We start from the raw sequence: 21,673 nt of genomic DNA on the forward strand, positions 1-21,673 counted from the left end.
CTCAGGATATCAGGGATGTGCTTGCTAGAAAGAATTTGGGAAGAAAGAAATCAAGTTTCACAACAAATCTTTACAGAATCATATAATAGATACATGGCTGTTTCCTTGAGTATTCTCAGAAATGTGACTTGTCTGTCAGTCTTCTATTTACATCTCCATAGAGAAAGACTCAAATCTTTGCCAATGATACTTTGGCGTTGTCTGGGAAGACAGCATGTATTTCGGAGGATGAAGAAGAGCTTGTTGAGTAGGCTAAAAGGGTAAGGGTAAGCCTGGAAGGACATTTGCTTCTTGTCCTGCCCTGGGCTGCAGGTGGTAGCTGCTCAGGACAAAGTGCTTCTTTTCCACATCACAGATGAACACTGCCTGGGCCATTGCTTCTGCCACAGCCTGCAGAGCCACATTCAGAGGCTGCAAATGTGCTGTTTTCCATGTTCGGAGCTGAGCATGTGTGCTCTCCATTCTGGGCAGAAATATACCACTGGGAAAATGGGTTATCAGATGAAAAGAATCCATTTTGTGTGCTCCTCTGGCTCATAGCAAGTTCCTGTGATTGTGCAGTTCTTTCACATTACTTTTCTTAGCTGGTCAGTTGACACTTGATGACTACATTTTTATCAGAGGAACACTACCAGAAAGCACTTGGTCTATCCATCAAAACCTGGGTCAGTACTCCCATTATGTACCTCAAAGTAACTTTTTTTATAGATGTGCATGACATTTAGGAGCTTTTCAGAACCTTGAAAATTGACAAAATAAGCAATAGATTTCTATAGCTTATGTAGCACAGGAGAGGGCATCAGTATCCTTCACATTTCTCTTCCAGCATGGCCATATGCTTGATTTAAGAGTAGCTTTCTGAGTCTTCTGTTGGGCAGCTGAAGAACTGCTGCAGCTACTGTCAGCTTTAGTAAGTGCAGCAGAAGCAAAAAATCCAGAAGGTAGTCTCACCATTTCCTGCTACTTTGCAAAATCAGTATCAGATATGGGAACAATTTTCTGGACTGCAGTAAAAACAATCCAAACTTTCTGCGGTCAGATGTCAAGTAAGGATAATTTTAAGAAACACTTTGCCAGTAAGTGCTTTCTATCACTGATAAACCTCTTTATCATTTTTTTTATAGTGTGCAGCATGGTGTAAACAGTAGATAGGATCACCTTTAGACTAGTGCATGTGTTGTGGCTTGATAAAGTACAGAAGGCATGGAAAAAGGCAAGGTGAAGAAAACAGGTTAGATATAGAAGTCAGCAGAACTTCAGTTTTGTCTTTTACATAAAGAGGCCAAAAGTGTCATGGTGTTAACACAAGGCAGGTACAGAGTACAGTGATGGTGATGATGTTAAAAGGGCAAGTGCAAACATTGTGTCCAAAGAGCAGAAAATACTGAGACAAGTTTCCCGTGAGATTTGCAAAAATATAAAAAGCCAGACAGAAGAGAGTTGGCTGCTCCCAGTGAAAGTCTACAGAGAAAGCCATTGCATAAATTTATGGGAATAGCTGAGGGCATAGAGGAAGATCAGTGCAAAAATCAAGGAGATAAAAATCTGTGAGGTAGGTAGTGGTAAGACATGAGGGAAATCTTGGATGGAATAAGCATTTGAATATTCATTTTTTAAATTAGTTGAATAATCACCAGTATTCTTATATGCCAGAATTTCAGATTTGAGTAGCCACACTGCACTATGCAGGAGTCAGCAACCAGCAAAGAAACATGGACCTTATCAGGTGTAAGAGCAAATATCTGCTGTGACCCTCCTCAGAAGTAAAAATCTAGCCCACAAAGTATGAAGGGAAAAAATAGCGACCCACACAAGTCTCTACATGTTTTATAGACACATCTCCAGAATGAAATATCAAAGCAGCTGCTGAAAGTTTGACATTTGATGTTCCTATAGTCTGTCAGACCTGTGCTATCCTGGGGCTAGTCTGCGTACCCAGCCATATTTAACTCATCCTTTACATTAAAGTTCCACTTACAAATGAGTTCAGAGGGATTAATTGATGGTTACTGTGAGATATAAACATACTGAATAAATAGCAGTGAGTATATAATTACAAGCACACCCATGGAACATGTCAGTGATGATTGATGATGGTACCCAAACGAATGGATAATTGTTTTATCAAGTTGCTGGAGTCTAATAGAGAGTATGACTAAAGAGCTGCATCTCAGTGGCAAGTCTCTTATTAGGTGCTTGTGTGTACTTTGGCTTTTCAGCTCCTTTGAGGGTGGCTGCTGCCTCTTTTGACTTAAAATAACTGGGATAAATTCAATCTCCCCGTTTTTGATGGGTCTGAGGCATGGGCATGACTGAGGATCAGATTTAATGCAAGAACCTATCATTGGCCTTATTTAGAGGTAAACATACAGCATCAATTCTCTATGGTGCATAATAGCTCTTCTATGACTGGCCCAAAGCAAATTCCAGGCTCTAATGATATTTGTGATCTGGCTAGAAATAAGGATGCCTCTTTGCTTTTAGATTTAGTTTAAAGTGCTGTTTTCAAGTGGCTGTGAAATGAATGTGATAAGGACCTGCTTTGAGCTGGCAGTTTGTCAGTCCAGGCAGCGCTGGATAGACACATAATTTCCTCACAATTAAAAGAGAAGCATTTTAGCCCAGAAAATGAAAGATGTTCATTTCAGACAATATAAACTGAATCTTAATTGAGTGGATATCAATAAGCAGGTGTTCATAACTGATGACATTCCTCTGTGATTTTGTTTGTTTTCTGATTGGAAATGAAGAAAGATTTCTGTACCTGACTTTTTCCACTTGAGATTCTTGGTGAAATGACTTGTTATTGAAGCTGGGAGGCAGTCACTCTGGATTTTTTGAACATGAGTGACCATAAGAACTGAATCCCACTAGAGAAAGAGAAAGGATAATAACTGATTACTTCAGGGGAAGTTGCCTTAGAATGAGAAGTGTAAAATGAATCCTGGGGCCGTTGGGTAACCATGACTGCTCCTTCCTTGGAGTTTTAACTGGCTGATGCCTACACGGGGTGTGGAAATTTCCATGTATCTGAACCATTTCCTCTTTAGAAAACAGTCCACAACCTGTGGTTTAGTCCTTTATCCACAGGGGTTGCTTAGTGTGAGATACAGATGGAAGATGCAGTTTCAAGCCTGCTTTCTTTGTACCTTACTCAGCTAGGGATATGGATCCTAGGCTGCTCAGGCTCATCTTCCAATTTGGTGGTGTCTCCTTCTGCCAAGCTTAAGTCAGACTTGTGCCACTTTAGCTGAAGGTATCTTTCCATCAAGTCAGCTCCCACGTTGAAAACCAGAGCCAGCCAGGCCAAGCCAAAAACAATCCATATCGCAGTTAGGCTCCGGTACACAGGGATATAGTGCTTGTTGGGGTTCGTGCCTGAAAAATCCAGGAAAATTTGCATATTTATCTTGGCAGCTTTGGTCTGCTAAATACACCCCCTCCACTCTTTGCAAAAGTGTATATGTTAATGAGTTTGTGTGATCCATCAGCAGATGGATATTTTTTTTCATGCCAACTCTCAGGTTAAGCTTAGCACAGTTAGTATGAAATCCCTGAAGCTGAGACTATATAATAAAAATAGCCATATCTAATATTAATTAGAGATGCTCAAAGTCAATGGTTCCTAGCCAACAACAAAGGAAAAAAATTTGGAAATTAAATGTTGAATCCATATTAACTGTTACTCAAGAGGCACACAGGGGATCTCAGATGATTTAGACAGCTACAATTTAGTGAATAAGTGATTGCTTTTTGGAGAGTAATATTACCTCAGTACTGGGATTCACAATCACTTGGGTAATATGGTAAATGTAGCCATTTTAATTAAGTGGTTACAAGAATCTTAATCCCTGGTTTGATATTTCCACAGCATGGGCAATCAGTGCAGCTGATAGAGTCATGAAACTCCACAGTGCGAGATTCAGCATGGGATTCTTTTTTATCTCCTTTTGGGAAATAGTAATGACCTCTAGGAGATGAGAACTAGTACTTGTGAATAAGAAACCCTAGTGATTTTAACAAATAAATACATTAGACATAATCTGTTAAGATTATGCATTTGTTCAGATAAGTGTGTGGAAAAATGTATCTCATGTGTCTTTACCATTATGTTCTCAATCTAGAGGTCTAAGGGCTATGTAATGTCAGTGGGTTTGTTTTCTTTCAGAGGCATCCTGTGGTTATCAGTAATCTTCTCCCCGTTTTAAGTACTGATTATTTAATATTTGATATGATTTGTTGTTGGGAATGGTAGGCACTTGCTAAAACAAAACAGTGTTAGGAGAGTGTGGTTCAAGGCTTAATACTGAAAAAGGAATTTTATTTATATTCCACCTTTCACTCTTGATAACATTTGTACCAGCCACTGTTGAATGAGTGTTCAGTGGCACATGTGAAATAAGTCAGGTGACTCTTAGGTTGGCTGTCAAGAGAAAAATGCTCCTGTCCTTTAATATATTAGCTCATTGTTACCAGTCTGGCTGAGCTCACTCTTGACCAGATCTATAGTGGAATGGATATCTATGCTCCCTGTATTTAGTTTTATACTAGAGTTATGAATTTCAACAAAGCTCAATCCAGTTCATGCTCTTTTTTACCTACTACATAGTCCCCAAATCCAATTGTGCTCAAGGTGATGAAGGTGAAGTAAAAGCCTTCTCCATAGCTCCAGCCTTCTACATAACTGAAGACTAATGGTGGGAACACCAGGAAAAGTAAGGTCCCAGTGGTTAGGAAGATGGCCACTGCCAGTGTTTGAACCACCTGAAAGAGAAGAGGAAGATGGCAGCTAAAGAGCATAGAGCAGATGTCTTGTCAAAATTGCTATGTCTGTTTGTACTCTTGAATCACAAACCCACCCCACCTGGGAGAGATGGCAAGAAAAAGGATAAGCCAATGCTTCCATGTACTGCAGGCTGAGCTCACTGCTTATCTGCACATAGATATTGTACCTAAGCATGAAAAAAAAATCTTAAAATTAGGGAAAAAAGAGGGATTTTTAAAAAGCTTTTTGCAATGAGCTTTCAAGAATGCTCCAGTCATATTTTCAGATTTACTATGACAGCCATTGTAGTGAAATACTCATTTTACAATTTAAATTCAAGTAGAGATGCTCTTGTAGTCAACTAGCTATTGTCTTTGAGGAAAATCACCACATACTGCATAAGTCATGAAGCAAAGATGGGCAAGAACAAATTAGGGCTCTTTTCACTATGACTGCTTCCAAAGATTTATAAAGTGGCTGGCAAGAGCTCAGCCAAAAATATATTTGGATGAAACCTAAGTGAAGTCAGTTTGCTTGCTTTCATTTTTATCTTAGAAGTGCTCAGAGCAGAAGTGGTTTGTGTTAGCACAGGGCAGATCTGTGTCTCAGGACAAACATCTGCCTTCAGGGAGGTAAGTTACAGTATATGTGGCTGTGGTAGATAGGTACAAAGAATGGTCAGTGGATGGGTCCTGAAGGGATTTTAGGAGTTTACAACTGATGATCAGGAACTTATGGGTTTCCAGGGAGCACATTCTGGTGAACTTTTGACTAATGATGTGTGGGCTGATGCAAACTCATTGCAATTATTTAAAAATGCCCTCAAGGGCAATCAAACCAGAGAATGATTTTCTATTAATGAGCCTATTGTGACTGGAGGAAAAGCCAAACCACTGCTTATAAGTGGAAGGTTCAGATACCATGTTTTAATTTCTCTCTCTGAATTATCTCACATAAAAAAATGCTCTGAGCTTGAGAAACATGGCTTGAGATGACTGGGTGACTTTGACAAGTCACTTCTATATTATGTGTCATGTCTCTCTAGCTGTTTAATAATATTTGCCTCATTTGCAGAGCAGTTTGAGAATTACTGATTGACATGATTATAGTTGATATATAATTCAGTTGTTCTCATTTCATTCCAGTACTGTAATAGAGTTTAATTACATAATAAAATTTGCATTAAAATGTATACTGAAATGAACAATTTTACTTTTTAAGCCACCTTTTAAGAACTTTCTTGTATAAACCTGTAATGTTGGGAACATTAAGTCATGGAAAATGAAGAACAGATTGCAATTAATTTCCCAGACCATGAAAAAATTCTGTTTATAAGGAGATAAACCAACCTCCTTGAATAAACTTTTCAGAGCAAACAAGCAGATACAGCTCCAAATCTTTGTCTGATTATAGGAGTTCTGTCAGAAATGTCAACTCAGGGTGAAAAGGGGGGAAAAAAAGTCACATCTCTGAGCTGCTATCAGAAATCTAGGGAAAGATGCAGCTATACTAGCATGAAAATCCTGCTGGTGGTAGAGCTGCATGTGTTTGGGGAACAGGCAGAAGTTATGCAGCTAAAGAATTTCTTGCTTATATAATTCAAGTCTGCATTTGACAGCACCTTTATAGCTTTCTCATTGTAGATAAAGAATGCAGTGACCTAAGAGAATTTACAAATGTAAAAGAAAAAACTTGTGCCAGAACTCTGAAATGTTTCAACATATCTCACATATCTAATCTCCCTTTTCCCTAAGTGAAGGGGTTAATTCATTGAACCTTTTCTCAGAAACATGCACTAACTTTGTAATAAATGACCTTCATGTATTTTCCATTATCAGTGATTTTCTTATTGAAAAATGTCTGGACTAGTTCAACAACTCACTAATAAACTGTAAGTAAGGAGGATTATTTGCGTTTTAAGAAAAGAAAAGGAAGGAAGTGCTCAGTTGCTGGCACAAACAGGAAAGTTAATTCCAGCCAGATCATTAGGCCAATAAAAATAAGTTGCCTTTGCACTTAGTGTAGAGCTAAACTCTGGATAGATGCTGGCATAGGCTGGAGAATAAGAGCTTGATTTGGCAATGTGTGTGCATGCATGTATTCTGCCAAGGTCACCAGGTCTATGGTTTTGCTGAGTAAGGTTTTAAAAAGGCAAACCTAGGGCCCCTCAAGCAAAAGCCTATAACTTCAAAGCTATCGTAGGTAGATTAAGTGTATCAAGTTTCTGATAGAGAGGGCCATGTAACTGCTGTGGTTCACAAAGGAAACCTAAGCTAGCAGCAGCAGCAGCTATCTGAGAAAAGAACTTTAACTAGTTTTAAAATAGTGAAATCAAATGGTAAATTGACACTGTACCTGGGCACGTCCTGGCTTTTGCACCCATCTTTCCAGGGTAAGCAGATGAGCATTGAGAGCTTTTCCCAGCTGATTGAGGAAGGCCAGGTTGAGGGGCACTCCAAATAAGGCATAAAACACACAGAAGATCTGCCCTGCCACTGTGCTGGGGGACAGGTTGCCATAACCTGGAAAAAAAGAAGAAAACAGCTACATGAAAAGGCTCTACAGGCAAGCTGCAGGCATCATGGAATGTTCATAAGCTTGGAACCTTAACTACATCAATCTTCAGGAACCTGTGGATCTAGGATTTCCTTCAATTAAATCTGTCTGCAAATTGCCATTGCTTATGATGAAGCCTTTTGTGTTCACTACTACTAGCTGAAAATGAAACATGAAAAGTATTACTCTTCCAGGTACTATTGTAACTTTCTATAAGTCTCTGATTTTGTGGTGAGTGTGACTCAGTGTTTCAAAGCAACCCAAAGATGTGTCCATGTACAAAATGATCTTGCATGTACCAAGTAGGGACTCAGCTTTTTTGGGAATATAAAATGCTGTATAGAGAAAAATAACAGGCATAATTGGAAATCAATAGAAAACCATAACCCACAGTAGCTGATTGTCCTGCAGGTGTATTCTGTCCATTAATTACACATTTCTGGGGGCTTTACAGGACAGGTGGAGGAAACACCAGTTTTTAAGGAAAGAGAGTACCTCACCTATAGTGGTGACAACAGTTCCTGCAAAAAAGAAGGAGTTGCTGAAGTCCCAGTTACTGGGATTTGTAGAGTTTCCTTCTGGGTTGACCCCTTTTTCCCATGCTTCCATAAGGACCTGAAGCGGAAAAGGTCAAAGGAGCAAAGATGAGGAAGAATGTCAGAAGTAGAGATAAGTAAATACTGTTTTCCATCTTGAGCAAGCAGAGTGATAAACAGTGTAGATAACAGGATAGACTTGGACTAAAAAGAACTTCTGCTGACATGGCAAAACTTGGAAATAGAGCTGGTCAGGAACTTGAACTCTTGCTACGGGAGAACAGGTCATTAAAGTCTGATAGGTTCCCCAGCTAGATGAGATCTAAGGAGAAGGGGGTGGACGATTCCCCAAAGTGATCAAACTGGGAAAAAAATTAAAGTTGTGCCACAAAAAAGAATGTGGTTGTGCTCTTCTCTCCTTCTGTAATCTAGTCATCTCATTCAAGTTTTTAATTTAGGCATGTATAAATGTATAGTTGTGTCTGTGGGCAGGGGCATGAGGAACATGCTCATTTCTGTTTCCTCCATGTAAGTACTTGTAAGGATGAATTACTATTTTTGGCTATGACTTCCATATAATTTTCAGTGAATATGAGGCTCCTCCTAGTCTGAAAGATTAACTAATAAAATATTCTCTTCTATTCCAGACAGCTCTTACCAGACCAACACTACAGTGTGCCAAAAAATTAGTGTTCCTACATCAAATATCCTGTCAACTTCCTTAATAAACATTGTGTCCTTTTGCTGTTCCCAAGGATTTGTCTGTGGGAGATTGGTTTCCCTCTGCTCAGTGGCTGGGGTGTTAAGAATCCCCTTGTTTGTCACACAGCTTACAAAGGATAAGTCACAGCCTTTGTAATTTTGCAAAATGCCTGAGGAATTACTTGTTCATCTCTTCAAAAGACTTTGAATGATGCAAGACATGAACAGGAGTCAATAGGAACCCCAGCTTTAGCTGGTTCCAGGAGTATGAGACCGAAGAAGATACTCTTTCTTGATTCAAATGTTAGCCACTCCCAGAAAGATTGCTTTTCTAGTGAACATAACTACTACAAGGTATCTGATTTTGGACAGGTTCTGCAATATTAGCTGATTTGTATTGATGGACTGAGTATCCTATGTATAGTAGCTAATTTGATTACTTCAGTAAAAAATCCTATAGCATTGATCAAATTTATCAGAGGGCTGCTGGACATCATCATGTGTGACCTCATGATTGAAGTGTCAGCAGAGCTTATTTTCAATATGACAAAGAATTTTGCATTTTCCATTAAAAGCCTTTTCTTAGAATGAGAAGAATTTAACATGTCAGATTTTCTAGAGTTACTTACTTAATTTACTGCTTAGAAGTAACACACAGAAACTACTGAGGTGTGAGTATTTTGAAATAATCACAGGTTGAATTTATTCCTGTAAGGAACACTTGACAGTTCTATGCATTTCAATGCACAAGAGTTCACAGGAGTTACATTCACATCATGAGAGCCAACACAGAAGAGTAAGGCGACTTTAAATGTTGAAGCTTTCAGACACAGTCTGACAAGGCCAGATTTGTTGGTGTAATTGATGCTGTTAAATACAATCCCGTGAAAGAACCCCATGAATGAAATGGCATCCCAGTGCCCAACAGACAGGCTCCTGTGGGACAGTTATAATGGCTCCAGGCTCCTTTCACCTACAGCTCAGGTAAGGGTTATGGCAGCTGCTGAATAGTTGTGAACATTAGCTGGTGTCTTTGGGAGAGAAGTCGTCAGTATGTAAAAGCAATGTGCTGTAATTTACATTAAAAATATGTACCTACATTAAGCTATAGTAGGGTGTGGGGAGAATAAAAACTGCCTGCTGTTTCTGCTCCTGTCCCCCTGCCAATGCACATTGCAGCCAACTGTAGTCATAGACAAGGATTTTGTCCTTTTGGTCTGTATTTATGTCACTTTGAGACTTTGAAAAAGTATGGACATGATCAAAACATGGACTCCTTACTCAATGCATCTGTTTCTCAGTTATGCTGTCAGACTGGCATAATTTCCTGACCAAAGTATGCCTACCAGAGATGCATTAGATAAAAGAATTTGGATTTGCACTTTCCCAAAGCTCCAGGCTGCTCATGTTAGGAGCTGCACCTCAAAATCATCCCCCAGGTAGGCAGTTTTAGCTATGCAGAACCAATGCAGTCTATTGACATGGAATTATAAGAATTTGTTTCATGCACGATAGAGTCAAAAGTTGATGAATTATAAGTGGTAACTCATTATAAGTGAAAATAGATATGCTAAGAAAAATCTGTGTTGAATCTCACATTGTAGGATTTAGGTTTAAAGAATTAAGGCATTAAGACAAGACATTTTATACTTGTTAGCTGAATAGACTGAGTGTGGGGGCTGTGTCTCATTTCAGTCTAACTACTGTGACTTTTCAGATTGGAAATTATGACATGATGAACAGGCCTCCTTAACCATATAGTTAAAACATGCAGAGACACAACTGCTTCCCTGCATTAGAGATTTTATATGGGAAGACTAGTGTTCTCTAATATTAGTAAGAGTTAGACAAATTTGTTAACAGGTCTTTTGAGCAACATATGGGTCAGAGAGTACCTGCACTTACATGTACCTTGAGGACTGCAAAGTCTCAGTACTCTGAAGCTTGGTGCATTGTAGATGATTTGGTGCCCTCAGCCGGTTTTGTCTGGAACAGCTTATAAGTGAAATTGTGTTTAATTCAGCAGAGACACAGCAGCAAAATGCAATTCTCTGAGTGGCACAGCAGTGAACCTAAGAAAAGTCCACGGAGTCAGAGAGAGAAGAATCTTGTATGTGTGATCTCCTCTAATGTTTTGAGGGTAGTGGAGATTTTAATAAACCTTTCAATCCAATAAAGTATCACAGGTTTAGAATGAGAATCAGGGTTTTCACCTCTGCAATCACTATCGGAGAGATAAGGGAAGGACAGGTAATATCACTAAGTCGTGAAGGTGAAAAAAATAGACATGTTTTTAGGCATGTAAGGTCTTGAAAGCTCTAGTCATTTTCTGGCACATGTCCAAGTTTCCACAAGTAATTTATCACAGTATTAGTAACCAGAACATTGGCTTTGTAGATGTAGAGGTTCAGGCACCTTTTCTACCATTTCTGATCTGAACTTCACTGTTTGCTTAAATCCATATATGAAGTCTGGGCTTTTTGTTGATCAAAATCTTATACCTTCATGGAAGTCCTCTGACTTGGGCAGTACAAATTGTTTTGAGTTTTTATCAGTTTTAATAACATGGTAGAAAGAGTTCAAACTGTTTAGGCACCCAACTTTGCAGCTGGGTATGTTTTGAGCACAAAGAAACTCAAGGATTCAAGATTTCAAAGTTCAAGGATTTCTGCCCAGTTTATGCACTACTATTTTGAGAATATATCTGTAATATATATTCAGGAAAAGTCTAAGTAATTTACCTCCAGCCAGTTTTGAGGAAAAGGTAAAAATGTAATTGAAGTTGTCATTAACTGACAACCCATATTGAACAAAAAGCCTTTTATCTCTTCTTGTAAGCAATAGATAAGACAGCTTGTGATGGTTGACTTTATCTTTTATTTAGGCCTGGAAGTGCAGGACTGCCTTCAGAGGTAGTAGACAATTTCACAGAATCACTAGGTTGGAAGAGATGTCCAAGATCATTGAGTCCAACCCAGTCCTAACACCTCAACTAGACCATGGCACCATGTGTCACATCCAGTCTCTTTTTAAACACATCCAGAGAGGGTGACTCCACCACCTCCCTGGGCAAACCATTCCAATACTTTATCACCCTTTCTATAAAAACTTTTTCCTAATATCCAACCTATGTTTCCCTTGGCACAGCTTAAGACTGTGTCCTCTGGTTCTGTCAGTTGTTGCCTGTACATTGTGGTTTTTAGCACAAAAGGGCAGAATTTGCACAGGTTTGGACTGAAGAACCTTGGAAGGGCAACCTACTTCTTTAGGTTTGATTCTCAGTTTTTGTTCCCATGCATAATTCCCAGTAATATTTAATGAGGGAGATGAGAACCATGAAGTTGAAATTATTGCAATGTAGCACAAGTGTGTCACTAGATGCACTTACATTTTGGGAGTTCATGATTGTGGAAAGAAACAAGTTCTGTAGATCAAGATACAGAAGTACATGAATGAGAAAGTTAGATATTTAATATCATGGGCAGCTGATTGGTTTATATTATGCTAGGCTACTTGGCTCCGATAGTATAATTTCTTCTAATGAAAATAATGCTTGAGCCAAAATAATGAGAACCCTTTCCTCTTACCTGTACAAACTGCTCCAGGGCTTGTCTGTCCAAGCATGTGTAATTCTGCAGGAACTTGAGCTTTTCCAGCTGGAACTGGTCCCGAAAATGTGTTTCTGCCTGCTTCTCCAGCAGCTGGAACACCATAGCACCCAGGAGGAGGTAAAAGAGGTACCCCAGTACCAGCAGTGGAGTCCAGCTGATCTGCCGGCTGTGCATGGTGAGGATGGCCATGCTGCTGATCTGCCCTTGCCAGTCCCTGCTCAGAACTTCATAGGTTACTGTTCCAAGATGTGACCTACCCAAAACACCAAGAATCACACACCCATGTTCCCAGTACTGCCCTGGAGAGTTTTTCAAAAAATCATCAGGGTATCAGGGCTTACAAAGTGAGACTAACAGAGAAATTTTATCCCTCCACATCTGTTCTCTATCCAAAATAAAGGGTGAACATTTATAGCTTAATAAGACTGTGAATCATAGTGTCTTTCTTCTATTAGCTTTTATCCAAAGATCTCAATCGAATGAATAAAGCCCTCTGAGGATGGTATTAGTTTCTAGTCTGGGAAGCTGAATCAAAACTGTGGTTATATGACTTACCCTAGGTCATATGAATATAGAACCACAGATAAACTCTTAAAATCTTGATAAGTAGAGCCTTATTCTAAACACTAGACTTCTCTACAACAAAATGCTCTAAACTCTCTAATTACAGCAGACTCCCCAGAAAGAAAAGTATGGAGCTGAATAGATGGAAAAGTCAATAGCTGCTGTCTGTACCATACCAACATTGCTGGCACCAGTAAAACCAGCATGGTGAAGCTTATAAACATCCTGAATTCAACTTGGTCACACAAAAGAACCTCTTTCTTTTCTAGTCCTAATAAAATCAATCCCCTCACTGCCTCAGCTGCTGCTCCTGAACCCTGTCAGATGACTTCACCCTTTAGTCCACAGAGTTAGAGAATAAACCACTCATGCCTACTGCCTTCAGTCTCTGTATTGCCCTTTTAATCCAAATACTTAAGGGTGAAGGAGGGCATATGGTTAATCATTAGCTAAAAAAAGAGTATCATTTTCACTCATGGGAGCCTTAATAATTATCATGCACTGGAAATGAGCTGGGCTTGCATTTTTTTCTGTAGGAAGAGCTTTATGGCAAGTGTCATCTATCACACTGCTTCTGAAAGAAAACAAACACAGACACACACACACACGAAGATGGCCAGGTGGCTAGGGCTGCAATTTTGTTATTATACTCCCTTACAGTTAAAATGTTCTGGATATAGATATCCCTACTTTGCTTAGCATTCATATGGTTTTACTCCTATTTTCAAACAAGAGGTAGTGCTCATAGAAAAAGACTGAAAAAATTATTTTATTAATATCTGTATCTGGGAGTATCCCTGGACTTGCCATTTGTACTGTGCTCGTAACAATCCAGAGGAGGATGGCTGACCACCAGCAGCAGAAGGCCACTTACCACTCTGAAAAGTGAAAACTATTGTGGATAATTCCCAGGAGACCATCCTGGACTTTGTCTGGGGCTGTTCTGTTAGTGTGAGTAAGGAAACAGAAAGATTTCAACAGGGAAGTGCAATGTGTAAGAACTCAGAGCCTTGGTGGTCTGGCATTTCTTTTCAGCTGAAAAAGCAAAACATTTGGGAGTTAGCACTGCAACAACCTTATGAAGCAAACTGACCTGAATCAGCTGAGAATCCAGCTTATTATCACTGATGGAAGGCCTTTTCTTGTTCAGTGCCAAGGATGACATCTACTTACACAGTATCCAACAAGATCATCACTCTTGTGTCCGACTTCCATAACTAAAAGGTACAGCTTTTTATTCCATTTCCACTGCAATTATATGGGTAGACAAGCCTGGAGTATTGCACTAGCAGGGCTGTCTCTGGTGGGAGCTCCAGGTGTTTGTTGTTGGTAGGACCCATGCCTAACCAGGCCAAGAGAATGCCAGCCTACCTGCTTTCTGGAATGGATGCAAACCATGGAATTGTGCACAGCTGTGCTGGGACAAATTTTCTCAGTTGAAGTACATTTCATAGTTAAGGGTATGAAACTATATGATATAAATGAACAAATACAGCCCATAATCAGATTTTTTTTGTCCCCTTCTGTTCTTTCAGTTCAGATCAACAAAGCATGCCAGCTGACAAAGTTGGCAGTATAAATTATGCCTTAAGAAAAAATGTCCACACAGACTTACTTTTGGGATCTTAATTTTCTAAGGTTTTGCAAATTGAGTCACTAACATCATCACAGTATGCTTATTTCTATAACACAGTATTTTCTACTGGTTTGGTTCTTTCCCCCTCTAGTGTTAGGCTGCAATATAGGACCCAAATAAAGACAATCTGTGCAGCAGCCCAGAAATGATGCCTTGCCACAGGAAAAAAGAAAGCCCAATATATACATTTTGAAGTAAACTGAAGACTTAATGGTTTTTGTGTGAGTTCTGAATCTGGAAGAGAGAGTTCAGCATGGCTTACCACATCAGAAATTAAATTTGGCTTCCAGGTAAAAAGACATCATATACAATGTGCTGAAACAACAATACTAGCAAATCACTTTTTATGACAGGATGACAAAGCGCACTCTCTAGTCTTAACTTCTCTTGTTGCTTTTCTAATGCTCTTCTGATTACAAAATAAACAAAACCTGAGTTCACAAACTTTAGGAATAAAAAATGCAGTATGCAAGAACTTTTTAATAGTAGCTGAACGTGGAAGTAGACTGTTCTTCCAAGGTCCTGCTTTTCCAGTGCTCCTTGCCAATATAGAATGTAAGAGTGCATCTGCTTTCAAAACTAGGGAATAACTTCTCATGAAACATATTTTGAATCCAGGACTGGACATGATCTCCTTGATTATTCCTTCACTTGTCTTTCTTCCTCAGTGTGACTGACCCAATAGGATCCAGCTTTTCCCATAGAAAATCTGAGCCATTCTGGAAATGACAGATACCAAAATGACATCCTGGTTTACAATATACATAATAATCACTTTTCATGTATCACTTGGAGCAAACCAAAGGATTCAGTGTTCTCCAAATGCTTTACCTATTGTTCTTACAGCCCCTAACAAATCTTGAACATGGATAGATGTGAAATAAAAGATAGGCCAAAAAAAATAAGTGACATGGTTTGCTCACTTTCCTCTTTGGTTTTCAAAAGCCAGAAAAAAATACCACTGTGATCAGAAGTATAATTTACATGAACACAAATAAGCTGTTTCTAAATTAAGTAATTAAATAAGTCGAAAGATATCTTCACTGATCCTGTTATTATGAAGCTTCTGATAGAGAATGATTTCTGGACTAGTTTTTTTGGTAGAAATGTCTCTGTACAGAACTAGTTGACAAAGTGGATGCAAAGATCTGGGGATTCATTCTTTCACATGCTAAGCATTTCAGCCAGAACAGTTTCTACAAGGAAATACTGAATTATTTTAATTAGTTTTGCTCCTTGAATGACTTTTAAAATCTGCACTGCAGAGAAAAATTAAGGAAATTATTTTTAGAACCATATTAAATATAAATAAGAGAACCATTTAATTTATTCAGGCATGACAGTTTACTTTGCTTGTCTTATCGATGGGATTTCAAAGCAAACATTGCAGGAAGTGAAAATATTAAGAAAAAAATTTGTAAAATATATTTTTTAACATTGATTAAAGCAACAATAAAAGTGATTCATATGAAATAATATAAAGCCAGTGGTTTGATTGTTGTGGTTATTAAAAATTCACTGTGAAAAGACAAACACATTCTATATAGAGCTATCAAATATGCTATATGTAACAAGGCATGTCTAGATGTTCATCTTCTTGGCATCCATATTCACCAGCTGCGTGTTTGCAGCAACATTTATAATATCTTAGCATTTTATTATGTTGAAGTCCTCTCAGTTTATACTAATAACATAAAATAATTGCATCCCATGATTGATTAAACCAGGTAAGAATATATACATTATATACTTACACTGTTACACACTTGTGAACCTTATTACTCCTCTTCAAAGCTTCTTTCTTTGAAAAACACAGGAGTGACAGAGGGAGATTGAGTTAGGGCATGTCCATATTCCAAGAAAGAGAAACTCAAAATAAGGTTATACCATTTTCTTCTTGGAGCTCTCTGGAAAGCTGCAGTGGCCAGGAAGTAGTGAAATGCCCAAGCCAAAACCTGGTTAACTCACGGGTTTCACTAATGCAGGTTCAGACTCTGTACAGAACCCTGGCAGATTCAACACAAATGAGAACAGACCCTTGGCCTTTATTATAATCTGGGTCATATCCTGACCCTCCCAGAAGCTACAGTGCTGTAACACAGCAGAGCACATGCATCATCTTCTGAAATTACCTATATAGAAGATTGGAAAAGTGTTGAAATAAAAGATGAGATGATCCACAATGCCTGGTATCAATTAATCCCAATTAATATCTGTATGGGATCTAGCATTCTAGAGCTACTTCTTCAAGAAATCCCCACCAAAAAAAAAGAAAATATATTTGGATTATTCTGGTTGCAGATAATAAATAAATTCTGTTTACCATATGAACATTGAACCAAATCCAGCTAGATAGGATGTGAATTGACTGAAGTGAGATGGGCATGAGGAATGCCATGCTTAGCAATGCTGTTTTACAGGTGGCTTAGAGAGGATTCCAGACCAGGATAAGTGTGGGCCTCTGATTGTTTCTTCAATGTAGCAAATGCTTGGGTTATTTCAAATTAATCTTGAAGTTATATGAAGAGAGATTATTAAAAGAAGGAATTTTGCTTGTCGGTGGCCAACAATAATTTCTTGAAGCAATAAATGCTTTCAGAAAGCCCCACAGACTTAGAGAAGAGATCCAGAAGCCCTTCAGCACCTGAGAGAACGTCATCAAAAGCTGGAGCCAGGCTTTTGACAGTGTGGCTTGTGAGAAGGAGACAGATAATGACAAAAAGAAAAGTTCAGGCTGGACATAAGGGAAAAGTTTTTGTCAAGATGACAGTCAAACATTAGAATGAATTGCTTAGAAAGGTTATGTGGTCTCCATTCTTGCAGAGTTTCAAGACCACATTGAACAAAGCCCTCAGCAGCTTGGTTTGATCTTGTAGCTCAAGCTTTTTTGAGGAAGAGGTGGGATTAAAGACCTGCTGAAATAATTTCCAACCTGAATTTTCCTGTGAACCCAAGACTCAATTTTTGAAGAGAGGAACAGATTTTTTAAGAAAGAGAATGCTTTATGTCTTAAGACTATTATTTACTAAATGAGCAATCTTTTTTTCCACGTGATCTTATGAAAATTTTCAAAATATGCGAGAAAGACTTTCTATTTTTTTGTATGGTGTTATATATTTGTTATATATTTATATGGTGTTATATATACGGTTTTTCATTACTGGATGCAGTTTTGTCAAAGCTCTTAAGTGCCTGGTAAAATCTTAATCTTAGACCATTTTGCCAATCAGGTACTACTTTGTTAACAGTGATTGAATTTCACACCAAATTCATAATAGAGTAAAAAAAGGCTAGAGAATTTTGAAACAGAAGAGTAAGGAATTTTTTTCTCTCTGTGAGTGAGATGTGTGGCAAACGGAGAACAGAACACTGAATCATCAAGTAGTAGCAGCATCACATAACTCATATGAAGATAGTGCTGAGATCCTTCTTTTAACCAGCTACTTAAAGCTGTTGGAAATGCTTCAATGTCAAAAAGATGGAGATGTTGGACCAGTGATTCCCTTTAAGCCACCTTCAAATAAATCCACTACAAGGGGTATTTCACTGGAAACAAAAAGGGGTGGTTGCTTGACCCAGCAACATTTTGGAACCTGTGGCTCTTCTCCAGCTAGCAGTGTTGAATGGAAGCAGGAATGTGGTCCTGCTCTCCTCAACAAAGCTGTATGAACAATAATGTAGAGCATATTTAATGCACTGTTTATATATAAAAGAGTGAGAAGAAGAAAAATAATGACAGACATAAAAATTCTGGAAGAATGACATTTTAATATAATCTCCAACAAAGCAGACATATAAAAGGGAGAAGGACTGTGGATTTTTCATATTCTGATTAAATCCTTGAACTCTTCTCAAAGCAAGAGTAGATCTGACTTTTATCTTAGTTTACAGATACCAAATTCTACTAAAGCTTACCAATTTATATGGTATCTGTGTTGACTTTTACAGAAAATTAAAACGGAAAAAAAGGTACAACTTTAATATTTTTGAAGTGATTGCATATTAATTGTTAATTTGACAAACATATTTTCTGTAGGTTTGAAGACAGCAATTCAACATGTACTTCTGTATAATTATGAATTTGACAAAGAATTAAGTATCAGCATGTATATAAAGAAATATACATCCTTGAGAATATGTGACTTCTACCACTATATTGCTTTATTTTTATGTGACCAATCCATACACCTCTAAATGCATGACTATAAGATTATCACTAGCATAAAAAGTGACAGCTTCAATATGGTAGTATGTATATCTCAGAGAAATAGACTGTACTTTGCATTGAATTTTTTATTTTAATTTGAGCTGTAAAACAAATTGTTTCATAACTGGATATTATGCAATAAAATAGTACCCAGTCAATAGTGAAATTACATTGAATATAAGATATAAATGCATTTAAATTTTCACATCTCATTGGTGTTTCACAAGTATTGGCTTTGTTCTGTTTAAAGCCTATTTAGTGTAGTTGTTTCTTCTAAAACCTGTATATTCTGGGAGGGTATGCATTTTGCACAACATATAATGCATTCTGTACAACATTTAGTCCATTCAAATAAAAAGAAAACAGCTGGGAAATTTTGAGCTCTAGAATTACTTCCTAAAATACATTTGGTTTTATATTACAATGCAATCTCAGTATTCTAATAATCTGATATGAAAATTGTTATTCCTTGAGGGGGAAAAAATCTCAAATGAAATTTTATAGAATTTTGTAATGCAGATAACTACTGTTATTGAATGAATATCTCTTGATGTTCAATAGGTATAATTAACGAAGCCTTATGCAAATCAATGCAAAAAACCCCTACCAGCAGTAATAAGCCTTTCCCAGATTAAAGATGTATAAGAGCATTAATACATTAGATAATTTTAATATTTAGAAATCTACAATGAATTCTCATAAACAAAAATGTTTGTCAAACTCCTGATTAGTTGTTTCAGTTTTGTTAATCTTAAAGGAAGGTGAAGATACTGAGTGGAAATACTCAAATATCTATTGTCAGAGAAATGGATTTTGCTGTCAAAGACAATTTATATGCTATTACCAATTAAACCTGTACATGTGAAGTACTTACTTGTACCTGTTTCTAAACAGAAGAGGAAGGGAAAGAATAAAGGACTTTCACAGTTTCTAAAAGGAAATAGTGGAGTCTGACAAGAATTTCATTTGTTCCCCAAGCCTGAAAGGAGATAAAAAAATACATTAGACTACATTTCAGGTTGCATTGTCAGTTTTAAAACAAACTTCAGAAATACAAAACAGAAGAAAGAAAAAAATCCTTTAATTTAAATATTTTAAGACACAAAAATCATTCATCTACTCTTCTGCATTTTCATTTCTCTACCCAACACTGAATGTGGCATCAAAAGCATGTTTGCCGAGTAGCCCTTTTCTAAAAAGCTTTCCAGTGTTAGTTATTACAGTGCTCCAACAATCCCAGCAAGACCCTGTGAATGTACCTGCTTTAATTCTGCTCTGTTTAGAAAGCAAATGGTAATAACCCACAGTCCCTGAGGTAATCTTTACTGAGACCTCTCATTCCCACCCCTGCATTACTGTCACTAAGGAAATTGAGCATTCCCATGCTTTCCATTTATGAAACTTGTTTTCCACTCTGTTGGCTTCTGCACACATTTTTTTTTCCCCCACCTCTAATGTATAGTAGGGCCCCCAGCTTGCTTCTAAGATACTAATACAACAGTTTGAAAGGATCAGGATCAATAAAGGAAAGAGCAGTAAGGATGTTGACAGTTTTAAGCCCAGCAGACTTTGGCTTGGCTGACCCTATGCTTCCTCATGTTTCCTGCAGGGCACTGTGTGTGTAACAGCCATGCAGAGAGAGAATACATTTGCATGCAAATGTAGAAAGGATTGTTGAATATCTCAGTTGAAGAGAGTTTGGTAAGGAAGCAAGAGAGCACTGAAGTGGGACTCAGCACACTTTGATCTGTGTGAAAGTGTCTGGTGCAGCTTAATGGCTCTGGGCAAATAATTTCTCTTATGTTTTTCATGTGTTTGAAATTTCTTGAGGAAAAATTACATGACTGATGACACAGTGTTTTTCCCCCAAAGTTTGAAGGGAGACTACATTCTTCTTCTACTTTTCCTCTCTACCTAACTCTTCTTTACATCTGAGAGTTTTATTTTGTGGGGGTGGGAATGGGGACATCATAGCCCCCATCCCTGTCCCATAAAAGAAAACCCTCTAGTTCTCCTCCTTTATCTTGCTAAATTAGAATTTACAAACTTTATTTGCTCAATGGTTCATGCTATCAGTGGCTCCATCCCTTAAATCTGGAAGGTTTTGCCTTTCCTTTCAAGGAAGAAAAGCCTTTTTTTATCTGCTAGGTTAACTCCAAATCCTTCTCAGAACTTGCTGCGGAGTAGTCTCTTGTCTGTGACACATCAGGTCCCTACACATTTGCTGAATCGATATAGCCTCTTTACATTTTTATTCTCCTGCTCATACTTAGCAATTTGTTGAGTCATCCAGCCCTGCACTGCCAGGAAGAGCAAATGATACTCCATTTCTTTTTCATCCACTTAGGGAAGCTCATCTTGTCTGACTGAAATTCAGAATAATTTTAAGTGTTGACTGTCCTTTGTTCCACAAGAATACCTTTTATGACTTGGGGTCTAAATAGCTGTCAATGTTGATAATGACTAGTCCCTTCTGAAACTGATGGATGATGCCAGGTGATAGCCACTGGCTGAAAACAATCAGGATGGAAAAGGCATTTGAGAGAGACATTTTTGATAAGGTGTGATTTAGGAGATGATTATAGGATAAGATGTGCTCTTGTTAATTACATTACTTTACATCACACATTAAGTTAGATTTGGGCCTTCTGAAGGCCTGAAATATTTGTTGTAAGACATTTATCTCTAACCTTCTTTTGATGAGCTGCCTATAAATCCAGTTTAATTTCATTTGGAAAACAAACCTGACTACAGCTTTTCTAAATAAAGACAAAAGGGATCCCAAAGCCTAAGCGTGCTAAGTGTTTGCTTTGGATGAGTGTAGGGTAGAGACACTGTATTTTCAGCCAGTGTGTGTTTACCTGACAGTTTTCTGATAAGCAGTGTGATACCAAAGCCCCACTTTGTGACAGTGCTAACACCATCTGCCAGGTGCAGATAGCTTGTTGAAAAATGCTGTCGTCAGCAGTGAACTGCTGATGGAAAGTTATTGCTTCAGTAACCACTAACATGCTCATATTCTGTATAATTGGTTGCTGCCACTAAAAACTATTATTCAGGGGGAAAAAAAAGCACAGGTCATTTTTCTTTGTCATA

General features: G+C 38.0%; 2 protein-coding genes across 7 annotated transcripts in view; both read right to left on the reverse strand.

Moving 5' to 3' along the window:
* The window catches only part of KCNK16 (potassium two pore domain channel subfamily K member 16), a 26,904-nt gene extending 13,113 nt beyond the window's left edge, over positions 1–13,791 (reverse strand). Inside the window, exons 1-6 of the mRNA XM_054630404.2 lie at positions 12,147–13,791; positions 7,822–7,936; positions 7,121–7,287; positions 4,599–4,764; positions 3,150–3,378; positions 2,765–2,870 (exon numbers count right to left, since the gene is read on the reverse strand). Coding sequence (XP_054486379.2) covers positions 3,155–3,378; positions 4,599–4,764; positions 7,121–7,287; positions 7,822–7,936; positions 12,147–12,359 — 885 coding nt within the window. The 5' untranslated portion in view covers positions 12,360–13,791 and the 3' untranslated portion in view covers positions 2,765–2,870; positions 3,150–3,154. The remainder of the gene's footprint in view (positions 1–2,764; positions 2,871–3,149; positions 3,379–4,598; positions 4,765–7,120; positions 7,288–7,821; positions 7,937–12,146) is intronic.
* Positions 13,792–13,801: 10 nt separating this feature from the next.
* KIF6 (kinesin family member 6) overlaps positions 13,802–21,673 on the reverse strand; it is a 159,846-nt gene continuing 151,974 nt past the window's right edge. For 5 of the 6 annotated variants that reach the window (XM_077175810.1, XM_077175809.1, XM_077175807.1 and 2 more), the window contains one exon: positions 18,119–19,556. In XM_077175810.1, coding sequence (XP_077031925.1) covers positions 19,540–19,556 — 17 coding nt within the window. In that variant the 3' untranslated portion in view covers positions 18,119–19,539. Of the gene's footprint in view, positions 15,090–16,124; positions 16,172–18,118; positions 19,557–21,673 lie in introns of those variants that run through there. The other variant, XR_013181445.1, reaches the window with a different exon arrangement.

This window comes from Agelaius phoeniceus, chromosome 3, assembly GCF_051311805.1.
Source record: "Agelaius phoeniceus isolate bAgePho1 chromosome 3, bAgePho1.hap1, whole genome shotgun sequence".
NCBI lineage: Eukaryota > Metazoa > Chordata > Aves > Passeriformes > Icteridae > Agelaius > Agelaius phoeniceus.